Source organism: Hetaerina americana, unplaced genomic scaffold (genome assembly GCF_022747635.1).
Source record: "Hetaerina americana unplaced genomic scaffold, ioHetAmer1.1.p SCAF_2, whole genome shotgun sequence".
NCBI classification, from domain to species: Eukaryota; Metazoa; Arthropoda; class Insecta; order Odonata; family Calopterygidae; genus Hetaerina; species Hetaerina americana.
The window spans coordinates 27,323,771-27,344,893 of record NW_027286763.1 but is presented as its reverse complement, the minus strand read 5'-3'; the positions used below and the strand labels follow the sequence as shown (position 1 = coordinate 27,344,893).

Below are 21,123 nucleotides of genomic sequence, written 5' to 3'. Positions count from 1 at the left end.
GAAATCTCGGTGTCTTGAATCGGCCGGCGACTGTGGAATGAGGAGGGTACTCGAGACAGTTAGGATTCTTACTGTAGCATGAATGGGAAGCGAGGGAGGGGTTTGACGTGGGAGATGGAGAGGATGATGAAGCAAGGCCAACGAACTGTCACGGCGATACTAACCAATTTAGCGATTGTCCTTTGCTATCTTTTCGGAATTGGAGTTCGCATGGAAACGATTTCGCGAGGATGCGTCTTTAAGTGATGGATGTTGGGATTCCGGTATAAATGTGCATTTGCAATCTAACATCACTTTGCATATGTAACGCAGCCTACAAGCGCATGAAAATTGCCGGGGCGAGACGCCACATGCATTGTGACGTCCCGAGCGGTCTACGTAACGCTCTCACGTGGAAGTCTTGTTCACGTCGTCGTAAATTTGAAAAGACTCGCCGCCGGAATCGAAGCATTTCAAGGGCGGAGATGCTTTTAAAACGTTCATGCGTTGCTTTTGTGCGTATATTTGCCAAGAGAAAGATATGGGGCGTTTCGTTTCACAGCTACTTGGTGTTGGTTACATTTCACTGACAGAGAATACTTGTACATATCGTTAATTGAAGTCATGCTGTCATCATTGGCACACTGTCATTCCGTTTTGGTCGTATTTATTTGTAGATGTTTTTCAACTACCGGATTGACTTCGGGTATTTCTGGTGAACATGGATGGTGAGTAAGTGCTTCATTTCCACTTAAAAACTGCAGTCGTACATTAATCTACATTAACAATCTCCATGTATTAGCCACTATTAGCATAATTCTGAAAATATGGGCTCTGGGGAAATTGATTCAAAATATGCATATATCTTTATTTCATCTAAGGTATTTTGCCTATTGCTGTAGGTTTATGGACGGTTCCTTACGAATATTTACTTCTAAGTAACGAAAGATCGGGGAGGGTGTGACTCAGCGCCTGACGGACTAGTGCATTCGGAGTGATGACGTTTTCAGGGTGACGAAAGCGGTTGGAGCAGTGGCTTCTGGTACAAAGTGCTCCAGACTGTGGGTCGTGGCTCATGTTGGCGCCAGGGTTGCTAGGGACCGCGGGGATTCTACATTCCTCCATGGTATTAAACTCTGAAGCGTATGGATGGCGTCGAGCCGAGGAACCGAGGAATTACAGACCTATTTTTCTCGCATCCATTTCATGCAAGGCCATGGAATATAAAATTGTTAGTTCGATTATGAGATACCTTAATAGTCAAGGGTTATTGATGAAAAATCAACACGGTTTTCGGAAAGTTAAATCCTGTGAGACACTACTTGCGTTTTTGTCCATGACATTTTTGGTGCGGAAGACAATTATTTTCTAGGGCGGTTTACGCGGTTTTTCTAGATTTTAAAAATGCCTTCGATGAAGTATCTCATAGTGAAATACTCATAAAGCTAGAAGCCTTTAAGCTAGAAGCCTTTGGCATGGATAGAAATATCCTGGGTTGGATTGAAACTTTGTCTTAATGACAATTACTCCGTGGTTAATACTAAGATGCGTTTATTTGGCGACAATGCAGTCACATCATTGATTTTTGTTGAGCTTTTGGCCAAAACCACCGCGGTGATCCTCCAGCCACCCTACTCTCCGGATCTTGTTCCAGTAGACTTTTCCCTATTTCCCGAGTTGCAATCTACCTTAATGAGTTAAATCTATCTGATTTGAAACTATTGAAGACATCCAATAAAATTTTACCGTAGAAGTAAAGGCTATCACGAAAGAAGCGTTCGTGGCAGCATTCGAAAGCTGGGAAAAATGTCGGGAGCGATGTATTGCCAGCCAAGGGCTGTATTTTGAAGATGATAAGCATGACTGAAGGGTATCTGATAAAATCAGGTATTTCTTCCGACAGTCTCATCTTTTTTTGAACGGACCTTGTATTCATGCAAGACAAATTTAAAATGACACACCTGCAAATGCATATATTATCAACTAACGCACACTAGCACTTGCACCTACGAATCTACTGGATGTCTACGCAGCGGTTACCCTTGTCTTCGCTTGTAATTAGAATGTCTTTACTATTTCTATTATGACTTAGATTCCTTACTATTATGATTCCTGGTTGTCCGAGGGAGGAAGGAATATTTATACCCATATATATATATATATATATATATATATATATATATATATATATATATATATATATATATATATATATATATATATATATATATATTGGATTCTATCTCCCTTACCTTATCTTTGTAGCCTAGCCTACCCAAAGAGTGCGAGGCGATAATAATTCCCTTTGTGTCATTGTTAAACTCATTTGTTCTGAACCTTGCTATAAGTCTAATTCTGGTTTGTTTTCTTCACATCTCAAGTGGCTCCCAGCGTCATTCCTCTTAAAGGCCTGTCACACTCGTCTTCTTATCGTAACAATTTTTGACGAATTTCGCTAACTTTTTCTGAAATTTATGTAATACTTTTAGCTACACTTTCTCCCAAGGATCCCAAATACTTGCGGGTTATTCCAAATGAGGTCTAACTATAGCAAAATAACACCTCTCTTTAACTTTTTCGTTACATTTCCCCACCACCCGTTTGATGAAGCCAAGTTTCTTTAAAGCTGATCCGCACATTGTCCTGATATGTGCACCCCATGAAAGGCGTGGTGTTAGAACAACCCCCAAATATTTAACTTGATTTGCCGTAGTCAATACTGAACCCTCTATTTTGTGGTTTATATCCTGTTCCTCGCTTCCTTTGTTCCAAAATTTCAAAACTGCGCATTTATCTATATTAAGCGTTAATCCCCAATTATTGCACCATTCCGAGATATTGTCTAAGTCTCTAGAGAGTAGCTCGCGATCTAGTTGGCTCCTTATTTCCCTGTATACCACCGTGTCGTCAGCAAATAACCTCAGATTGCTACCAACGTGTGTGCTTAAGTCATTAATGTATATTTAGAACAGAAGAGGCCCTATTACACCTCCCTGGGGGACGCCCGAAGTTACATCTCTATCCATTGAGCGCAACCCATCTATGACTACTATTTGTTTGCGGTTTGACAATAAGTCTCTAATCCAATTTATTTTTTTCTCATTGATACCATAGCATTTAAGTTTGTGTAACAATTTATTATGTGGGACTTTATCAAAGGCTTTTTTGAAATCTAGGAATACTGTATCGACCTGTGTGTTTTTATCTCCCAATCTAAGTATATCGTGAAATAAAAGACCTAATTGTGTTTCGCAAGATGTGCTCTTCCTAAATCTGTGCTGGTTGTGGCATTTATTTTCCTACTATCAAGAATTATCATAACGTTACTGACAATAATGTGTTCTAATATTTTACAAGAGATCGATTTTGAAGAAATGGGTCGGTAATTGGTTGGTTTAACCCTATTGCCTCCTTTATGGATGGGAGTTAAATGTGCTAGCTTCCAGTTGCGAGGTACTGAGCATTCTATCAATTTTAGAAAAAACATTTCTAAAGACGAGGCAATGTCTGCAGCTAATTCCTTTAATATTCTAGCCGGTATTTTTTCCGGACCAGGTGCTTTGTTTGCTTTGGTACTACGGAGCAGATGTTCTATTCCTTTCTTGGTCATTGTTATATCGCTCATATGTTCCCCAGGTGGTGGTGAAAGCTCGTTTAGTGCGTTTTTGTCTTTATGGTAGACAGTCTGAAAAGATTGTATTTAAAATATTTGCCTTTTTCACAATGTCTGTAATAAGCCCGCCGTTTTCCGTCTTCGATGAATGTAGAGTAGGACGTTTACCCTGTGTTTCTCTAACGTAAGACCAGAATGACTTTGGATTTTCCTTAAGATATTCGCATAGCGTTTTAGTTTTAAAGGAACGTAGGGCTTTGTGCATGATGCTTTTTGTTTTACTAGGAAATTCTTTAGTTTGTTTAGATGTATTCATAAAATTACGTCAGTACTTTTTAAACTTTGACTGCGGCCTTGTTTGCATTCTTAACGCCGCCCTGACTTATCCATTGTACCAACTAGGTTCCTTATTGTAGCATTTATAGTAAGTTTGAATGTATGTCTTCATTCCTTCACGCATAATACGAGTTTACAAAATACTTCCGAATGCTCTCTGTATCGGTTTTCTGGGGTTTAATCTTGAATTCTGGTGATTCATTTTTTAAAATATTCTTGAAATCCGTTAAAATTTGCCTTGTTTAATTAGTATATTTTACGCTTTTCTAGGTTTACTTTCACGAATTTAGTTTTTATTTCTACAAGAATAGCTATATGGTCTCTGATGCCATCCATTATTTCAATCTTTGGGATAGTCTCGGGTGCATGGGTCGCAAATATATTGAGTATGCTCTGACCCCTTGTAGGTGTTCTAACAATTTGTTCTAAGGAGTGTTTTATGAATGTACTGAGAAGTTCTTCTCATGAACCTCGGTTTTTGTCAGATATTACTACGCAGTAAGAGTCCAGTTCAACTGACGGTAGATTAATATCACTAGCGATTATAATTATACTTTTGGCGTTTGTTGCTGAGAGGGATATTTGTTTGTCGAACTTATGTAGAACATTTGCAGTGGATTCTGGAGTTCTGTAAAATGAGCTCACGAATAGGTTTCTGTCGTTGTAGTCCTTAATGTTGCATCAAACGCTTTCTAACGTTGGCTGCTGAGTGAATTGTGAATTTATGGCAATGAATACACCCGCGTCAGGCCTGTCCTTTTTGTAAATCCCGAAGCCGTTTGGAAAAACCTCACTGTTTGCTATATCTTCCGTGAGCCAGCTCTCCGTTCCAACTACTATGTCTGTCTTTGTACAAGCAAATTTATGTTCAGTATCCTATCTTCTGTTCGTTAAGCTAAGGCAATGTAAAGTTGTAATTTTTAATTGGTCTATCACATTTTGTTTGAGTGTGTTCTGGGCGCTCACAAAATTATTTCGCGAAGATGCAATGCCAACAAGGACACTAGTTTTATTCAACTGGTTCTCTAAACTAGAGAGAGACTCTTAACTCTTAACAATTCTGCGGGGATGTTACCTATTCCTACTGCCTTATTCGCATTCCTCTCCCCTTTTTGTTCAGGGTATACTCGTACATGCCACCAAGAAAAGTAGGTAGGAAGAGGTCAATAGGGTATACGATTAGTTAAGAGGACATAATCACGGATGTTCCTGGAGGGAAACATTTGATAGTGATGGGGGATTGAAATTTGACACTAGGCTAAGGAAAGAATGGCACTGAGGTAGGGTGCAAGGCTTAGGGCCGATCACAATGTATTAGTTGTAAAGTGTAGCGTCCGGATCAAAAAGATAAGGCAGGGATGGCGGGTTAGGAAATGAAATGTAGAGACATTAACTGGATTGACAAGGATGGAGTATCAGTAGCCAGTACAAAAAATCATGATTGATGGAAAGGAGCTGAGCACTATTGAGGAAAAATGGGAATATAATAAAGTTATATCGAAAGTCACTAAGGAAACTAAATGAACTGTTATAGGGAAAGGACAGGGAAACCATGGATCAAGGGTGAGATGATTAGACATATATTTGAGGGAAGGAAATGAAAGAATGTACATACAGATTTGGGTAGAAATAAGAACAAAAAGAGTTGAATAATAGATTAAGACGGGTAACAAATATAGCAAAAAAGCGGGGTGGAAGACGCAGTGCGGGGAAATGGAAAGTTTGCATAGGAAGGGTGTAATTGGTGAGCTATACATGAACGTTAAAACACTATCGAGAAGGAAGGATGTCAACAGTTACAGAAAGCCAGGTAAGACAATAGTTGAAATAGAAAAGGCCCAAGAGAGATGGAAGGAATATATAGACGAATTGTGAGGTAAAGAAATTAGACCAACGAGGTTAGATATAGAGAGATAATACTACCTTGATCAAAAAGTTCCCGGAATAACCACCGTGTGGCGCTCCCATCGTTCCGATTTGAGTTCTGTTTTTTTTTGTTAAATTGGTACATCTGTTGTTGATATTCCCTTTAAATCTTAGTGTCATAACTTGACATTTGCAAAAGTTACGTAGCCAAGAGTACATCTATCTCTGTGTGTGTTGGCGATTTTTTACAATTGCAGAAATGGATTTAAATTTGCAACAACGAACTTGTATTAAATTTTGCGTAAAAAACGGATTTAGTGGCGCACGGACGTTGGAAATGTTGGAAAAGTGTTTCGGCAACGATTCTCTAAAAAAAACGGTCGTTTACCAGTGGCACGAGCGGTTCAGAAGTGGTCGTGAGTCAATCGAAGATGATGAACGCAGTGGCAGACCATCGACATCGAAAGTCGGTGAAAAAATTGATAAAGTAAAAGAAATGTTGGTCAATAACCGCAAATTAACCATCAGAGAAATAGCGGAGGACTTGAACATTGCCTATGGATCCGCCCAAGACATTGTGGTTAATGATTTGGGTTTCCGTCGTGTAGCAGCAAAGTTGGTGCCAAAAGACCTCAATTTCATGCAAAAAAGAGACCGTGTTGACGTCGCAAAAGACATGATTTGCGAGGCTGAATCCGATCCCACATTCATCAAAAGGATCATTACTGGAGACGAGACGTGGGTTTATGAGTACGACACGCAATCCAGACATCAGGCAAGTGAATGGCGTTCACCAAATGAGCCGAGACCAAAAAAACCACGTCGTTTTCAGTCAAAAAAGAAGGCAATGCTGACGGTTTTCATGGATTACAACGGTGTAGTGCATCATGAATTTTTGCCAGAAGGCCAGACAGTAAAGAAAAAAGAGTATTATTTGGGCGTTATGAGACGTTTGCGTGAAGCAATTCGCCGAAAGAGACCAGAAATGTGGGCAGAAAACTCGTGGATTTTGCACCATGATAACGCACCGTCGCACAGTGCTATCATTATTCGTAATTTTTTGACGAAAAATGCAACAAATACCATCCAACAGCCACCGAATTCACCTGATTTGGCTCCCTGTGACTTCTTTCTGTTCAATCGAGTTAAAAAACCATTACGGGGAACGCGTTTTAGCAGCCGAGAGGAAGTAATGGAAAAATCGCAGGAAGCACTGATGGACATACCGAAAACCGAATATAAAAAATGTTTCGAGGATTGGATCAAGCGCTGGCATAAGTGTGTTGCAGTCGATGGGGATTACTTTGAAGGGGACAATATAGATTTAGATGAATAAACTTGTATTTTTAATTTTCTGAATAAATTCCGGGAAATTTTTGATCAAGGTAGTATGACGTAGATGATGATACCTTAGATACAGACTCCCTCGATGATGATATAGAAAGGGCCGTGGGGGTGGAAAACAATCCTCCGGAAGTACCTAAAGGGTTTGTAAAATGCGGGAGGAAGAGATTTGATGGACTACAGGTAATTCGTAACCTTCATGAGGGAGAAATTAGGCCGGAAGACTTCGTTAGGTTAGTGTTAATTCCTATTTTAAAAAGGGAATGGCAGGAATATGTGAGGACTACAGAACAGTTAGTCTAATTTCGCACGAAGCTAAAGTGGCAGGGCTAATGATTGCTTAGAGAATGATCAATTTTGGTTTAGGAAGGGGAGAGGTACGTATGATATCATTTTCAGTAATGAGGTACCTTAGTGAGGGACACATGGAATACAATTAGAATGCATTTGTTTGTATCGTAGATTTCGGAAGGTCGTTTGACGAAGTAAATTGGGTAAAATCAATGAATGTATCGTAGAAAATAGGAATAGATTGGAGGGATAGGAGAATTATCCGCAGCCTGTACATATCTCAGACTGCTCAGGTGCGAGTGGAGGATGGAGAGTCGTGATGGGCAGTGTTAGAAGAGGAGTAAGGTAGGGTTGAGGTCATTATCACATGTTCTTTTTACGGTACATATATGCGGAGGAAATGGCTAAAGATGTATGGGAAGAACTGAATATAAGAACGAAATTTGGTGGTGAATTAATAAAAGGAATTTCATTTATATTTGAATAAAAGCAATAATATATCTTCCGTTCATAATGAATATAGTAGTGGTGAATGAAATGTGGCTACTGATAATGGAGAATTAACTCGTCTGTCTGAAGCATTTTTTAGGTCCAACGGCACCATTTGATCTCAAATGAGCATTTGACAAAGTTAAACAATGACATATTTTGGCAAATGAGAATATTACAGGATATTTAGCTCTGAGCTTTGGATCTGTGAATCCTTAATGAATAATCTCACATTAACGATTTGCTGGAACGGTCGAAACTATTCAATGCCGTTCCATCGAATTCCTTTGCTTAAAGTCCTAGCTTGCTTCGTTATTTTAGAATGTAGATCGTTTGGCACAATTGACTCCGTGAAACTCGCCCTGATCCTCTGCGCTCGTGCTGTGTGTGCTTGCGCAATAATTTCCACCGCCGGTTACGAAGAGCTCGTAATTACTTGTATGTTTATTGTCACTTACCATCAATCTTTTAGGAATGCATCGCGCGCACTTTATGTTTATTCGATGCACACTAGATCATGGCCTGAAAATCTCATTTTGTGTCCGACGTGTGGACTGCGGCTCGAGCGTGGACGCGAGTTCTCACAGTAGAACTTTGATACCATTCTCTGCTTCGCAACGTGCTCTTCTTCGGTTTGCGACGCAAATTGATGTCATATTGATGGTTATTAAGGTCTGCGTGTGACTCCTTACCCGTGTGACGCCACTCGCAGGAAATAATAAGATTTTAGACTGAAGTGCTTAGGTTTTCCTCGGTCCAAATCGAAAACGTATACTTCAGTGATCATTTTGCAAACCACTTCACTACTGCGGAATTCTTGCGGATTGTTGATGAGGATAACAGAGAGGACAGGATAATTTTTTCTTTAACTTTGCGAGACATTTTCGTAGAGGTTTGTCTTTTGTTGTGGCCTATTAAGAGAACAGAATAAATAAATGAGCCCAAGAGAGGCTTAGGACGGGTCGAATGTGAGCTAAAATATTCGACCGTGTAGACAAGGCCCGAGGAGTAACTTCCGCCTACGTTTTCTCCAACCAGAATATTTCTTCTTCTTCTTTTCAATCAAAGCTGTTTGAGTGGCAAGCAATCAGTTGCCCCGAATTTTCAAGGAGAGAGGTAGAGCGAGAGAGAGATTATGTAAAAAGGGAGGTCGGCATGGGAAGATGGAAGGATCAAAGGGTTGATTTTCGGTAAATAAGAAAACTATACCATGCTTTTACAATTATTTATTGATGCATGAACGTTTCGTCGTAAGTGGACTTCTGAGGGGGCAATGCCGTTCTCTGTGTGGATTTATTCACGAAGTTGTCCGGGAAACTTTCGAATTCATCCGAGTTTCTTGTATTTACCCTCTGATGATTTATCCTTAGAACCCTTAATTTCGCGACAGATGGCAGTTCAAAATCAACTGTTGGTAGAACCAACAACAGGTTCACAGTCGTGGAAGAAGCACGAGCGAAAATGTACTTTAAACGTCAGGCTTTAGACACGAAGGAAAAAAGGAACATCATCGCATGAGAGGCCTCCTGGGGGGGGAAGGGGGGGTAAACGGCTCCCTTGGTCCGCCGCTGCCCCTGGTCCCCTCCTGCCCCCACCCTGCTCACCATCGCCTCCGACCGAGTGTGCGAGCGATTCATTCGCTGCTCCCCCGTGGCATCTCACCCCCGGCCCTTCTCCAACTCTCACCGCGAGTAATAACCATTCTCTGCGTGATATGTACCAATTCTTTGAAATGCTTGAAATATCTTGCACTCCTGGACGAATCAGTTTAAACGTTCCCGTGTTTGCGACAAGGAATTAGGAATTTTGTTTCGTCGTTTGTTGGTTTCGGTGCGCACCGGGAAAGCGAGGAGAGATGGGAAAGTCGTCACGGAAGGAAGCGAGAAGCGGAATCATCATCCGCATGTTTGCCGAGCCCACCACTCCTCCCTCCCCCCGCGGGGACTCCACCCCCTCCCCCCGGGTCACCGCTTAAGCCGCCCCGTCCTCATCAAATGGCGTGTTTGTACAGCGTGTCGCATCCCACCCCACTCCCCACCCATCCGCTCCAGCCTGTTGCCTCCTCCCCACTCCCTCCATTCTCAACCCCCCTCCCCCCACCACGGTGGAGAGGGAGAAGAGACCTCCCAAGCGGTGTTTATACGCCCGCATTTATATCGCTCTGAAGGGTGCGTTTGGATTTTTTGAGCTGGGTGTGGTGTGGGGAGGGTTAAACGGCGAAAAATTCGCTCACAATGGGGTGGAAGGGGACTCGGGAATGCGCTCTCCTCGTCACAATCGGGAGTAGGGGGGTCCCGCCCCGTGGGGACCGCTTTTTTTTTGCCCCCTCCCATCCTCCGCGTACCCCGGAGGGAGGAAGTGTGTTTGCCGGTTCACCCTCGCGATGGCCCCTCGTGCAAAGATGCTCTCCGACATCGCCTCCTCTCGCGCCCTCTTTCCCTCTCGCCCTTTGTGCGCTGCCCCCCCCCTCCCGTCCCTCCCCCCACATGTCCCTGGGGGGAGGGGGGAAGCACTATTCTTTAATCAACCGGGCCCCGACCTATCAAAACACGACCGCGCTGAAAAGGTGGGACCCACCCCACCCAGAATGCTATCCATCCAAATGGGCATACACATATATGTGCCAATATATATAGAGAATTCCAGTTTAATCCCACGGGAACATTCATTGTGTCCCGCCCTCCTACAGGAAAACGAGCGGCTCCCCCTACCCGCCACCAGCGCGCTGCGCTTGCAGGTTACGGAGTCGCCAGGTCTTGTGGGCACACGGGGGAGGGGGGGATATATATGACCCATCCCAGGTCCAGGTGTCTATGGGTGGTAATGGCTCCTGTCCCTGCCACCGACTTGTACTTAGTACATGGATAAATAGTATGCTTCAGTAAGTGTACTTAGTTCATGATATAATTGCACATTAAGGACATATACGAGACGGGACACATACTGTGTACACTCAGCATGCATACATATATATAAGCACACGCACATATATATATATATATATATATATATATATATATATATATATATATATATATATATTTATATATATATATATATATTTATATATATATATTTATATATATATATATTTATATATATATATTTATATTTATATATATATTTATATTTATATATATTTATATTTATATATATTTATATTTATATATATTTATATTTATATATATTTATATATATATATATATATATATATATAAATATATATATATATTTATCAATGACACAGAAGCACTCACGAGAGCAATGTCACATTTGGATGGCACAGTAGAACACAAAAATAAAATGGATAACACGTAAAAACAGTCACATTTCAGAAATTTTAACCTTTCGGCCTTATCTGAAACCTTCTTCAGGTCATACTTGTATGATAACGGCAACGGGCTCCTTCGTTTGAATTTTATGTGTGTGTATATTTATATAAAAAACCATAAACACAGTAATCAACCCAAAGGTCGGTTTAGTAGGTGATGGTAGAGATCACCCAGTACTAAGCACTATACGGCGTGTGAAAATTCACACATCCGGGTAGGGGGGCCAGTTCCTTTCCCTGTGCCGGGTATGATTTCCCAGGAAGACCTGGTACCCGAAAAAATCACTTCAGCTTGGGTGGATCTGCAGGTGCCCAGGGTGCCTTGCCCGGGAAGCGAACTCGGGAATCGAACCCAAACAGTTTCTAAACCGGAGCCTAACCAGAATATAATTTAACTGATACGTTTCTGAGTTACCTGGCATTTTCCACGTATAGCTACGCATTTACACCTTTTGTGGTATCTAAACCAAGTGTTGATGATGACTAACCCGTCTCCTTGAGAACTCAATTGCCATCTCCCTAGGGTCATTCCTTGTGCCTAAACCGTAGTCCCCCACCTCATCACCATCTCTTCCTTCGCCTACCGTCGCATTCCAATCCCCCATCGCTATCAAATGATTCCCTGAAGGAACACCCGCGGTTATGTCCTCTAATTGATCGTATATCCTATCGACCTCTTCCTCCGTATGGTTGCTCGGTGGCATGTATACCTGAATAATAACCAAGTTCGTCAGTTCTGCTTTAATCTCTACTAGTAATTTTCTATCCGTTACCTGCTCTATGTTGACTAAGCCTCTTCCTACCTCTTTATATAATACTATGGCAACCCCTCGTTGGCTTTCGTCCCCGCCGCTGTTTAGTATTCTATAATTATCACTTCAGTAATCCCCGCAATCCTTCCATCTCACCTCGCATAGACCTAAAATATCTATTTTTCGCCTTTCCATCTCTCACTTAATATTCTCCAGTTTCCCTGTCCTCATCATTGTCTCAACATTCCACATTCCCATTCTAACTAATGTGGTCTTCTTCTTCGGCGTCCTCTGTCCTGCTGCTGCCGGTATTCCCTTGCAAGGGTTTCGTGGGATGACGACCGCGGCTGCCTTGCCTCCCCCGCTGCTGGGCACGACACATGGCTGATCGGGCTGATCCCCGTAGTTGCCAGGACTCAAAATCTCTGTACTGACCATCATTTAAATCTTGGGAATGATAATTGAGGTGGTTTCCCGTTGCCTTCCTCAATAGTGTTTTTAACGTGACACCATCACTTACTGGCCGCCCCACTGGGGTCAGACGCTGCGTGGACTACCTTTTGTCTGGCACCTAACCTTCGACCTATCTGGCATGGACAGTGACCCTACCAGGAGCAATTACAGGTATTATTACTTCCGCCAGCACAGCTCTAGGGGTCATCGGAACGCGCAAGGCCTTCCACCACGTCAAGGTTGTAGTCCGGGGAGGGGATATATATACAATTATATATATAATGGGCTGACACAATGTAACACAAATAGAATAGAATAGCAACATTTAAAAGGACAATCACACGGTAAATTGTTCGAGTGTGAGTGTCCTTTTAAATGTTGCTATTCTATTCTATGTCCGGATGGGCAGTGTTAGGAAGAGGTGTAAGGCAGGGTTGCCCATTATCACCGTTGCTGTTCAACCTGTATGCAGAGGAAATGATTAAGGAGGCATGGGAAAAACTGGAGGTAGGAATGAAAGTGGGCGGCGAATTCGTAAAATCAGTTAGGTTTGCTGATGACCAAGCTTTAGTTTGTCAGTCAGCCAAGGGGTTGCAAGCATTGCTGAGTGAATTGGAAATTCAGTGAGACAGGTATGGGATGAGAATCAATATTAATAAAACAAAGGTTATGCGATTTTCGAAGAAGAAAAAGGCTAAGCTTAGCATTAAAATAGGAGGGGAAAAAGTAGGTTAGGTAGAACAGGTTACGTATCTCGGAAGTGTTTTGGACCAACACGGTCAAAGTAGTAGGGACTTAAGGAGAAGAATTGCGCTAGGCAAAGAGGCTTTCACAAGGAGGAGGGAGTTGATGAGAGGGACGTTGAGTAAGGATATTACGAATAGTCTCGTAAAAACTTTGGTATGGAGCGTAGCTATCCGTGTACTGCGCGGAAACGTGGTCATTGAAGCAGGAGGATAGACGTAGACTGGAGGCTTTTGAAATGTGGGTTTGGAGAAGAATAGAGGAGGTAAAATGGACAGAGAAGAAAACAAATGAGGAAGTACTTGGTATGGTGGGCGAAGAGAGGGGTTTGTTGGGAGAAATCCTATGGAGGCAGGAAAAGTGGATGAAGGGGGTATTGACCGGCAGTGGGATGTTGAAGACTGTAATAGAGGGGAGAATGATAGGCAAGCGAGGAAAGGGAAGGAACAGGATAGGGATGTTGGACGGGATGAAGGGAGGAAGAAAATACTCAGAGCTGAAGAGGGACCTGATGTAGAGTAGGATGTTGTGTTTTGTTAGGGGCCAAAAATTATTAAATTAGTAAATACGTCCATCCAAAAACCTACCTTAACCGGTAGATTACCTCGTAATAATTCTATTCTATTTGTTTTATATTGTGTCAGCCCATTATTGTGCCGCTCGTGTGTGGTTTTCCATACAATCGTTATATATAGTGTATATATATATATATACATATATTTAATTGATGCGAAGGAGCGAGATGGTGTTAGCCAACAAAAATATGGAGAAACATATGAAAAGGACCCACACAAGTTTTCCAAAATTTTCGGTACCAAGACCACCTCCGCCGAAAGAAGGAACTGAGCTCAGACATACTATTCCTTTTTATATTCGTATATCTTCGAAACAGAGCGCCTTTCGGCGACAACACAAATATATAAAAACATGAAGATATTTAAGCGCAGAAACAAAGAAAGAACACTCACATATGTATGTAGTTTTTACTGCATGGCACAATTCTGATGATTACAGCCGTGTTGTTTAAATGTCAAAGCTACTATGTGAGTGTTATTTGTGTTTCTGTGTTTAAATGTCTGAATCAATGTTTACTCAAAAGAAAGTGAAAGTGTGAAATGTGAAAGAACTGTCACAATTTTAAAATAAACAAGTCCGTTTCATGTGCTACGAACGTATTCCTGCGCAATCAATGATGTGTACATGTATATTATTTCTGCATGGAGTCACTTTTTAGACTCACGCCTAAAAATCTCAACCTGTATATACAAGCAACTCTCATTTTTCAATACGCTTTGCAAAAAATTAATCCTGAATGAAGTTCATCATATCGTTGTCTATTCCTTCGCTTTCCATTTTCCCGTGGAAGCAATCCAAAGAATTTCTTTCCTTAAGATTGGATCGACTGTTCCGTATTTTTATATTTTATGAACAGTAAACGCAGCTCAATGCGCTCAAGTTTTTCCTTGGTAATTCACTGCATGCAACTAATTTGATAACCTGCATGTAGCACATTTCAAAACTGAATCTGATTTCACTTTCCGCCCTCGATACTGAATGGCTTGGCTTCTGGCTTCAGTACTTCCTGCTACGGAAAAATTCGAATTACACCGAAACAATGTTGCGAGGTGATTTATATGCTCATACAGATATTCGATGGTATCCTTCTACAAAAAAATATGAAGTCAATTTGAATCTTTTGTTTTCTTCAAAACTATCTGAAGCAGGGATTGCAAATATGTAATGGAGCCAACCTAATTGATCTTGGTCAATTAACATTACGGTGGGGGTCACAGGATCCTAGGGACAGAGGGGCGTGGCAGGCAGCACACAGTGATACACTTATGGGCAGGCTACACGTTCTCTCCACTGCATGTGTGCTCACGTGTCTCTAGATCGACGGTGTTCACGAAGTGCCGAAGGGAAGCAGCTACCGGAGGGGAAGTCTGATGGGCACGGCCATTGTAGCCGTTTCCATGTGTGTCCACCAGCTATCAGAACTGGCATCGATTACCTATACGCGTATCCCAGAATTTAGTTTGGAGTATCAGGTTCGAGAATTGACGACGTATCGTTAGGTACATTGAAAAGCGGATTGAAGCTACTTTTCTAGGTTGAAGGTAATTTGCTGCGTCCAGCCTCAAATCCCCTTGGGTGAAGCCATGCAGCGGCCACAGCTGCGCGTGGTGCTGATTCCATAAAATAGGAGCTACAAATACTATTTCGCTTGTTTCTGCATGGTTTTTCGCATCCCATGAAGTTAGGCGTACCCTAACCTACTAACCAGAGCAAACCCCTTCGCGGTGTCATGCGGAGGCACAAACAATATTGACATTTTTATTGAAACATTTCATCTTGAAAAAATTTAAATGAAAATTTGATGGTAAATAAAGTACTTTAGAAAACTAAAGCAAGGTATTTGCAATAATAAATGTCAAATTTACGTAGTTGAAATTTAGTCTTGGCTATTTATTAGCCAAGACATTCTCGAAGCAGTTCGCATGCTTTTTTTGCCGCATTTGAGTTTTTATATGGATTTTCGCATCCAACTTTCTATCCTAATTAAACTTATCTATCTCATGCTTTATATACTATTTGGTAATAGTAATTTTTTTTTAGACTACTGAATCAAAAGTTCAAGATGTGAATTTCGGTCGATAAAGCCCACTGCCATCCCAGATGAATCTGGGCTCCTACGTGGTTGATCTAGTGTTCTAGATGCACGATTTATATTCCCTTCCGTTTTCCCCTCCTTCGACCAGCCCCGCGGGCCGCTGGCTCGAGTCCGAAGACCCGAGCTATTTGGTTGAGCACCTCTATCCCAAACGACACGTGGTGCTGCGAGCGCCACGTGTCGGGGTGCGGGTTGTCGCAGCTCAATCTGGTGACCTCTCTCCCTCTTTCTCTTTCTTTCGCAGACGGCCTCTCGGACTGCCCGACGGTGTTCCACCGGCACCACCACCACCACCACGGCACCCGGCACCAGCACCACCACCTCCTGCCTCCGCCCCCGCCTCCCCCCCACTCCGCGCTCGGCGCCCCGTTCCTCCACTACGCCCCCCTCGCCGCCGCCACGTCCGCCTCCTCGCCGGCCGCCGCCTCGCCCTGCCACGTAACCGTGGCCAAGCCCATCCCGCGGCCCGCCGCCGCCGCCCCGCCCCCATTCGTCTTCGACCACCACCTGCACAGCCTGCTCGCCTCCTGCCGGAACCCATACCTCACAGGTGAGGCAACACGCTGTACACGCTCTCTTTTTCCTTTGGCGGCCGAGTCTCCCTCTTTCGCCTTCCGCTGCTGGACGACAATCGGAATGGTTTTGGAAACTTACTCTTCCCGAAGGATTTAGTGAGCGACTCACTCACAAGGGTCCTCGAATAAGAATTCGCGGATGTCCCACGGTCAATGTTATCATTCCTTAACGTCAATGTAGTTAAGTGAGTTAGGCAATCGGTGAAATGTACCCTAAGCACAGTGTGTGTGAATGGAGGTAATAATGAATAGCAGGAAGATGCTGGAGTCGAGGGGTAAATGGAACCTTAAAGTGACGTTTTGTCCGTCAAAATCAGAGTTATCAGAAGAAAGTATTTGTTGGGAATGAATAGGGAAAAGTGATTTTAAACTGGTGGCCACCTAGGGGGAGAACGCTGTGGAAGTGGTAGAGAGCGTGTTTTTGCGTTAAAGCACGTAGACGATGTGAGGGACTGAAGGAGAAAATAATGTAGGTCAAAAATGAGTTTAGGCCGAGGGACTTCCCCTCACCCGCTGAAATTTTAAAGGCTGTCCTGGTTGAATAGGCCGAGAGAGGAATAGTTGATTACCTATGATGACTCTAAAATTCCAAAATACCAAGAGTCGTAATCAGAGTCAAGAAAATTGAGGTGAGGAATTCGCTCGATTATTTTTCTGCATATGCTAATACCACGACCACCTTTCTTGTAGTTCAGCATTAGTTTACGTAATCTGGTATCCTATATGTTTCCGTGCAATATTTAATTTAACAAGTTTAAGTTTCCCCGCAAAATTTTGCTATCTCTAATTGATATTTTTCAAGCTTAGGTTAGGTGAAATTCTGATCATTACGTAAAATATGATACGATAGTGACAATGTTCTGCTAAAAGGTTATCTAGAGACGCTGGGGTCAACTCAAGGAGAGAAATATCGGCGTTTTCACGATGGGAAGGGGCTTCAAGTAGGAAAAACGAATTCCTTATATTGGTACAAAATCGTAACATCACCATTTCAAGATTAGCAACTGGTTTTCAGCAGGATTTATTACATGAACGTGTATAAAGATCCTACCAAATTAGTCACCACCATTGAGATAATTGGCAATTACGATTTTTTCGAATAACTTGTGCTGCGATTTCAGAGTTAAATTATGTATAAATGAATGAACCATATTCCATAATCCTCCCATGTAAATGAAAATGTATCAGCAAAATGGGCATAATAATCAATTTGTACAATGCTTGATTGTAATCATATTGCTAAATTAAATTCACTCGATGAATATGCGCTAAAGCCTAACACTTCCGAGAACGGAACGCGATCTTGTAACACCATGTCGTGGCGATGTGGGATTTATGGCATATGGGAAGGATTTTGGAGTAAACTTAATAGAGGGTCGTATGCTACGGACAATTACTTTTGGAAACTTACAAGGATCAAGCTTAAATTTAGTCTTCACCCTACATCCGACTTTAGGTGCTTAGACGGAATTATATCAAAATTATGGCGCGTTAAAAAGTTTAAGCACTGGAGCAAGTTACATTTCCTGTAAGATAGTTCTGATTCGGACTTTACTTAGCTATCCACAAAGAAGACGAAGGAAAGGGTATGTATGAGTGTAATTGAACCTGTGTAATCGCTTTGGATTACGTTCTGAAAATTATTAATTTTTCTATTGCCACAGTTATCAACACAAAGGTTTGTTTGATAGGTAGACCTCACCTAGTTCTTGGCCCAACGGTGTGTAATATACATAGTTCAGGGTATAAGGTAGCCTGTTCCTTTCCCTGCGCCGGCTGTAATTTCCTTGGAAGTTCTGATGCCTGAAAATCTCGCAGTTTGGGTGAAGCTGAAGGTGTCCAGAGAGGACATCTTACCGTGCCTTGGACTTGAACCCGAGCCTTCCGGTCAGTAGCCCAGCACTCTACCCACTGGAATACCACGTCTATCCCAATATTTTTTAAATTAATAATTTTGAAATTTTCGGCTGAATTTTATTAGTTACAGGGACATCCTATTTCAGTCATCTCCTTCTGTATGACGTTGATCTAACTCGTAGTGTACCGTGACCTTCCCCCAATCCAATGATTTTATTTCTACTGCCGTCAATTAAATTAATTTACTAGTTTCACTTACGCTATGTTTTCGTTTACAGTTAAAATGTTTTTTTTTGGAGGATTGTTGAGTTGCTTTCATTGTGCACTTTTAAAATATGGTGCAAGTAAACTGAAAGGAGGTGCAAAATAATCCTAGAAATAAAAAACTTTTTCAATAGACATTCCTGAAAATAAGCTTCCTTATGGTATAACAGTACAGTATCAACAATTTCAAGCACCTTCGTACAACGATCTTCCAAAATCATGTCGTGCCCTTTTTTGATGATTTCCGGTGTGGTTGCATTTCTCGGGCGTCCCTAACGTGAATCATCTTGGAGGCTTTCACGGCCACGGCCAGCCCTTTCTTCCCAGTGGAATTTGAAAAATTCCCGTACATATTTGCAATCCTGGAATGAATTTCGGTCGGAAAGAAACCTTCGTTTACGAAGACATATTTATCACTGCACGATACTCTATCCTTTTTCCTTTTCTAACAGCACACGCACCGCAACTGATTCTAACGACTATACGACCGCAACGGCGAACTGCTGTATGGAATGGCTTGCAATTTGAAACAGCGTCTACTCACAGTTATGTCAACATGAGAGAAAAAATCATGCGAAGAGTGATGGGCGAGGCCCATACCCATAAATGGCCATATTTTAAAACGATCTCTCCTCCACGTGGGTGCATTTATTATGTGCATTGAGTTGAGGAAAGGGAATGGTGGGACCCATTCGGAGGGAGTTGCAAATGCGCCGAAGGGGTTGGTGGTAGGGGAAGATCGTAATGGATTCCCTTCGCCCCACCTCTCTGCACGCCGGCCTGTTCGGTGAGGTTGACTTCCTACCGCCTAGGGCATTTGCGAGGCCGATCCTGCCTCTGAAAGTGTCCCAGCGTTTACGTTCTAGGGCATCCTTTCTGCTCTCTTTCGACTATCCTCGTATGCCGAAGGAAGTAGTCCGCCGTGGGCAGTTCACACAGCACCATGAAGACTGCAGACATGGAAGCATAGATACGCATTTCTAGTTCAACCTATTTATTCAAGTACATATCCATTAAAATTATCGTGGACGCTATAAAAATGTTTTTTTTTTAACTTTGTAATGCATGGTTAAACTCAGCGAATAAGAGCAGCATCAGCCCTCTAATGATCTACGAATGTTTTCAACATTTCCTGATCCATACTACGAGAAGGCACGTCGGTGTACTTTAGGGCATTCGGGAAGGCCGTTGCTTCGGACAGCGAGGTAACCATTTCATGTTGCCAAAGATGTTCTCATTTCTTGATTCGGTATTTTAGTAATCATTATCTACGTATGAAAAGTATTTGAAAATGAAATATCTCCTGATATTTAATCAACTCGGGTATTTTCTAAAATGTTAACATTTAATTCGTTAATCATCTAGGAGCCAACAACTTAGGGCATTTTCATTACTATGGCCAATTGAGTGGCCATAATGGCTTGCCCAGTTGTTTACGGCCACAGATTCTACTTCTTAAAATGAGCGAATTTTCAGTCATCCATGAAATGTTCTTCTTTAATAGCTCTAATGGTTACCAAATAATCACCTAAATTTACAGTCGAACGCAATGACTAATCATTGATTGAAACCTGGAATGGCCATTGTAGCAGTGGCGCCAGACGTTCTTACATGGAACTAATTTCTAGCAACTATTTACTCAATACACTTATTGCAATGATTTTCATTACAGTAAATTGGCTTCTCATCTAAAACATCCTTAGTAGATGTTGCTTATGTTGCTCAATATACCTCCTATAATATCGTATTTAATTCTTTATTTTTCAACATCATCGTATCACCGTCATAAGCAGGCTATTATTTGAAAAATGACACAATTTTATTTGGGTGCATTGCATGATGTCAGTGAGACGATCATGGATACGCATGTAGTATAGAATTGGTATGCCCGCCTGCCACCGACTGCCCTGGTCCGGCGGCGGGGGACAGTCGGGGTCAGGAGGCAAGCGAGGCGGACGGCGCCTGAATTGTCTGTGTGTGTGCTCTTGGCAGTGGCGGCTGCAGCAGCGGCGTCGCAAGTGGGCGCCAGGGGAGGCGGGGGCCCCCCGCACCACCACCACCACCCTCAGCACCATCACCACCCCGGGGCCGGGGGGGCCCACGCGGGGGGCGGCGTGGGGCCGCACCCCGGCGGCGGAGGCGGCGTCGTGGGTCCCCCGGGGGCCGTGTTCCCCCTTCCGGGGTCTTTCCCGTGGGCCGGCAGCGCCCGAGGCAAGCCGCGACGGGGCATGATGCGGAGAGCCGTGTTCTCCGACCTCCAGCGGAAGGGCCTGGAGCGGCGGTTCCAGATCCAGAAGTACATCTCCAAGCCAGACCGGAAGAAGTTGGCCGAAAAGCTGGGGCTCAAGGACTCGCAGGCAAGTCGAACCCCCTCATCTTTCTCTCCCCCCCCCTTGCTTCCCTCTGGGGCGGAGGGGCGACGGATGGCGGGAGGGAGGGAGCGGAGCCGCTCGTCAAGGCGTGAACCTTCCACCGGAATGAGGCTCCCATTGCTCCCCTCCCACTGTGGTTCACCCCCTCTGCACTTATGAGCTCTTAAATCTGTCTCTAATCCTCTG

At 42.8% G+C, this 21,123-nt stretch overlaps 1 protein-coding gene across 1 annotated transcript in view; it reads left to right on the top strand.

Annotated features, from left to right (window-relative positions):
- Nucleotides 1-700: 700 nt before the first annotated feature.
- LOC139687639 (homeobox protein DBX1-like) overlaps nucleotides 701-21,123 on the top strand; it is a 117,842-nt gene continuing 97,419 nt past the window's right edge. The window contains exons 1-3 of the mRNA XM_071584880.1: nucleotides 701-707; nucleotides 16,114-16,422; nucleotides 20,693-20,922. Of these exons, the coding sequence (XP_071440981.1) occupies nucleotides 701-707; nucleotides 16,114-16,422; nucleotides 20,693-20,922 (546 nt within the window). The remainder of the gene's footprint in view (nucleotides 708-16,113; nucleotides 16,423-20,692; nucleotides 20,923-21,123) is intronic.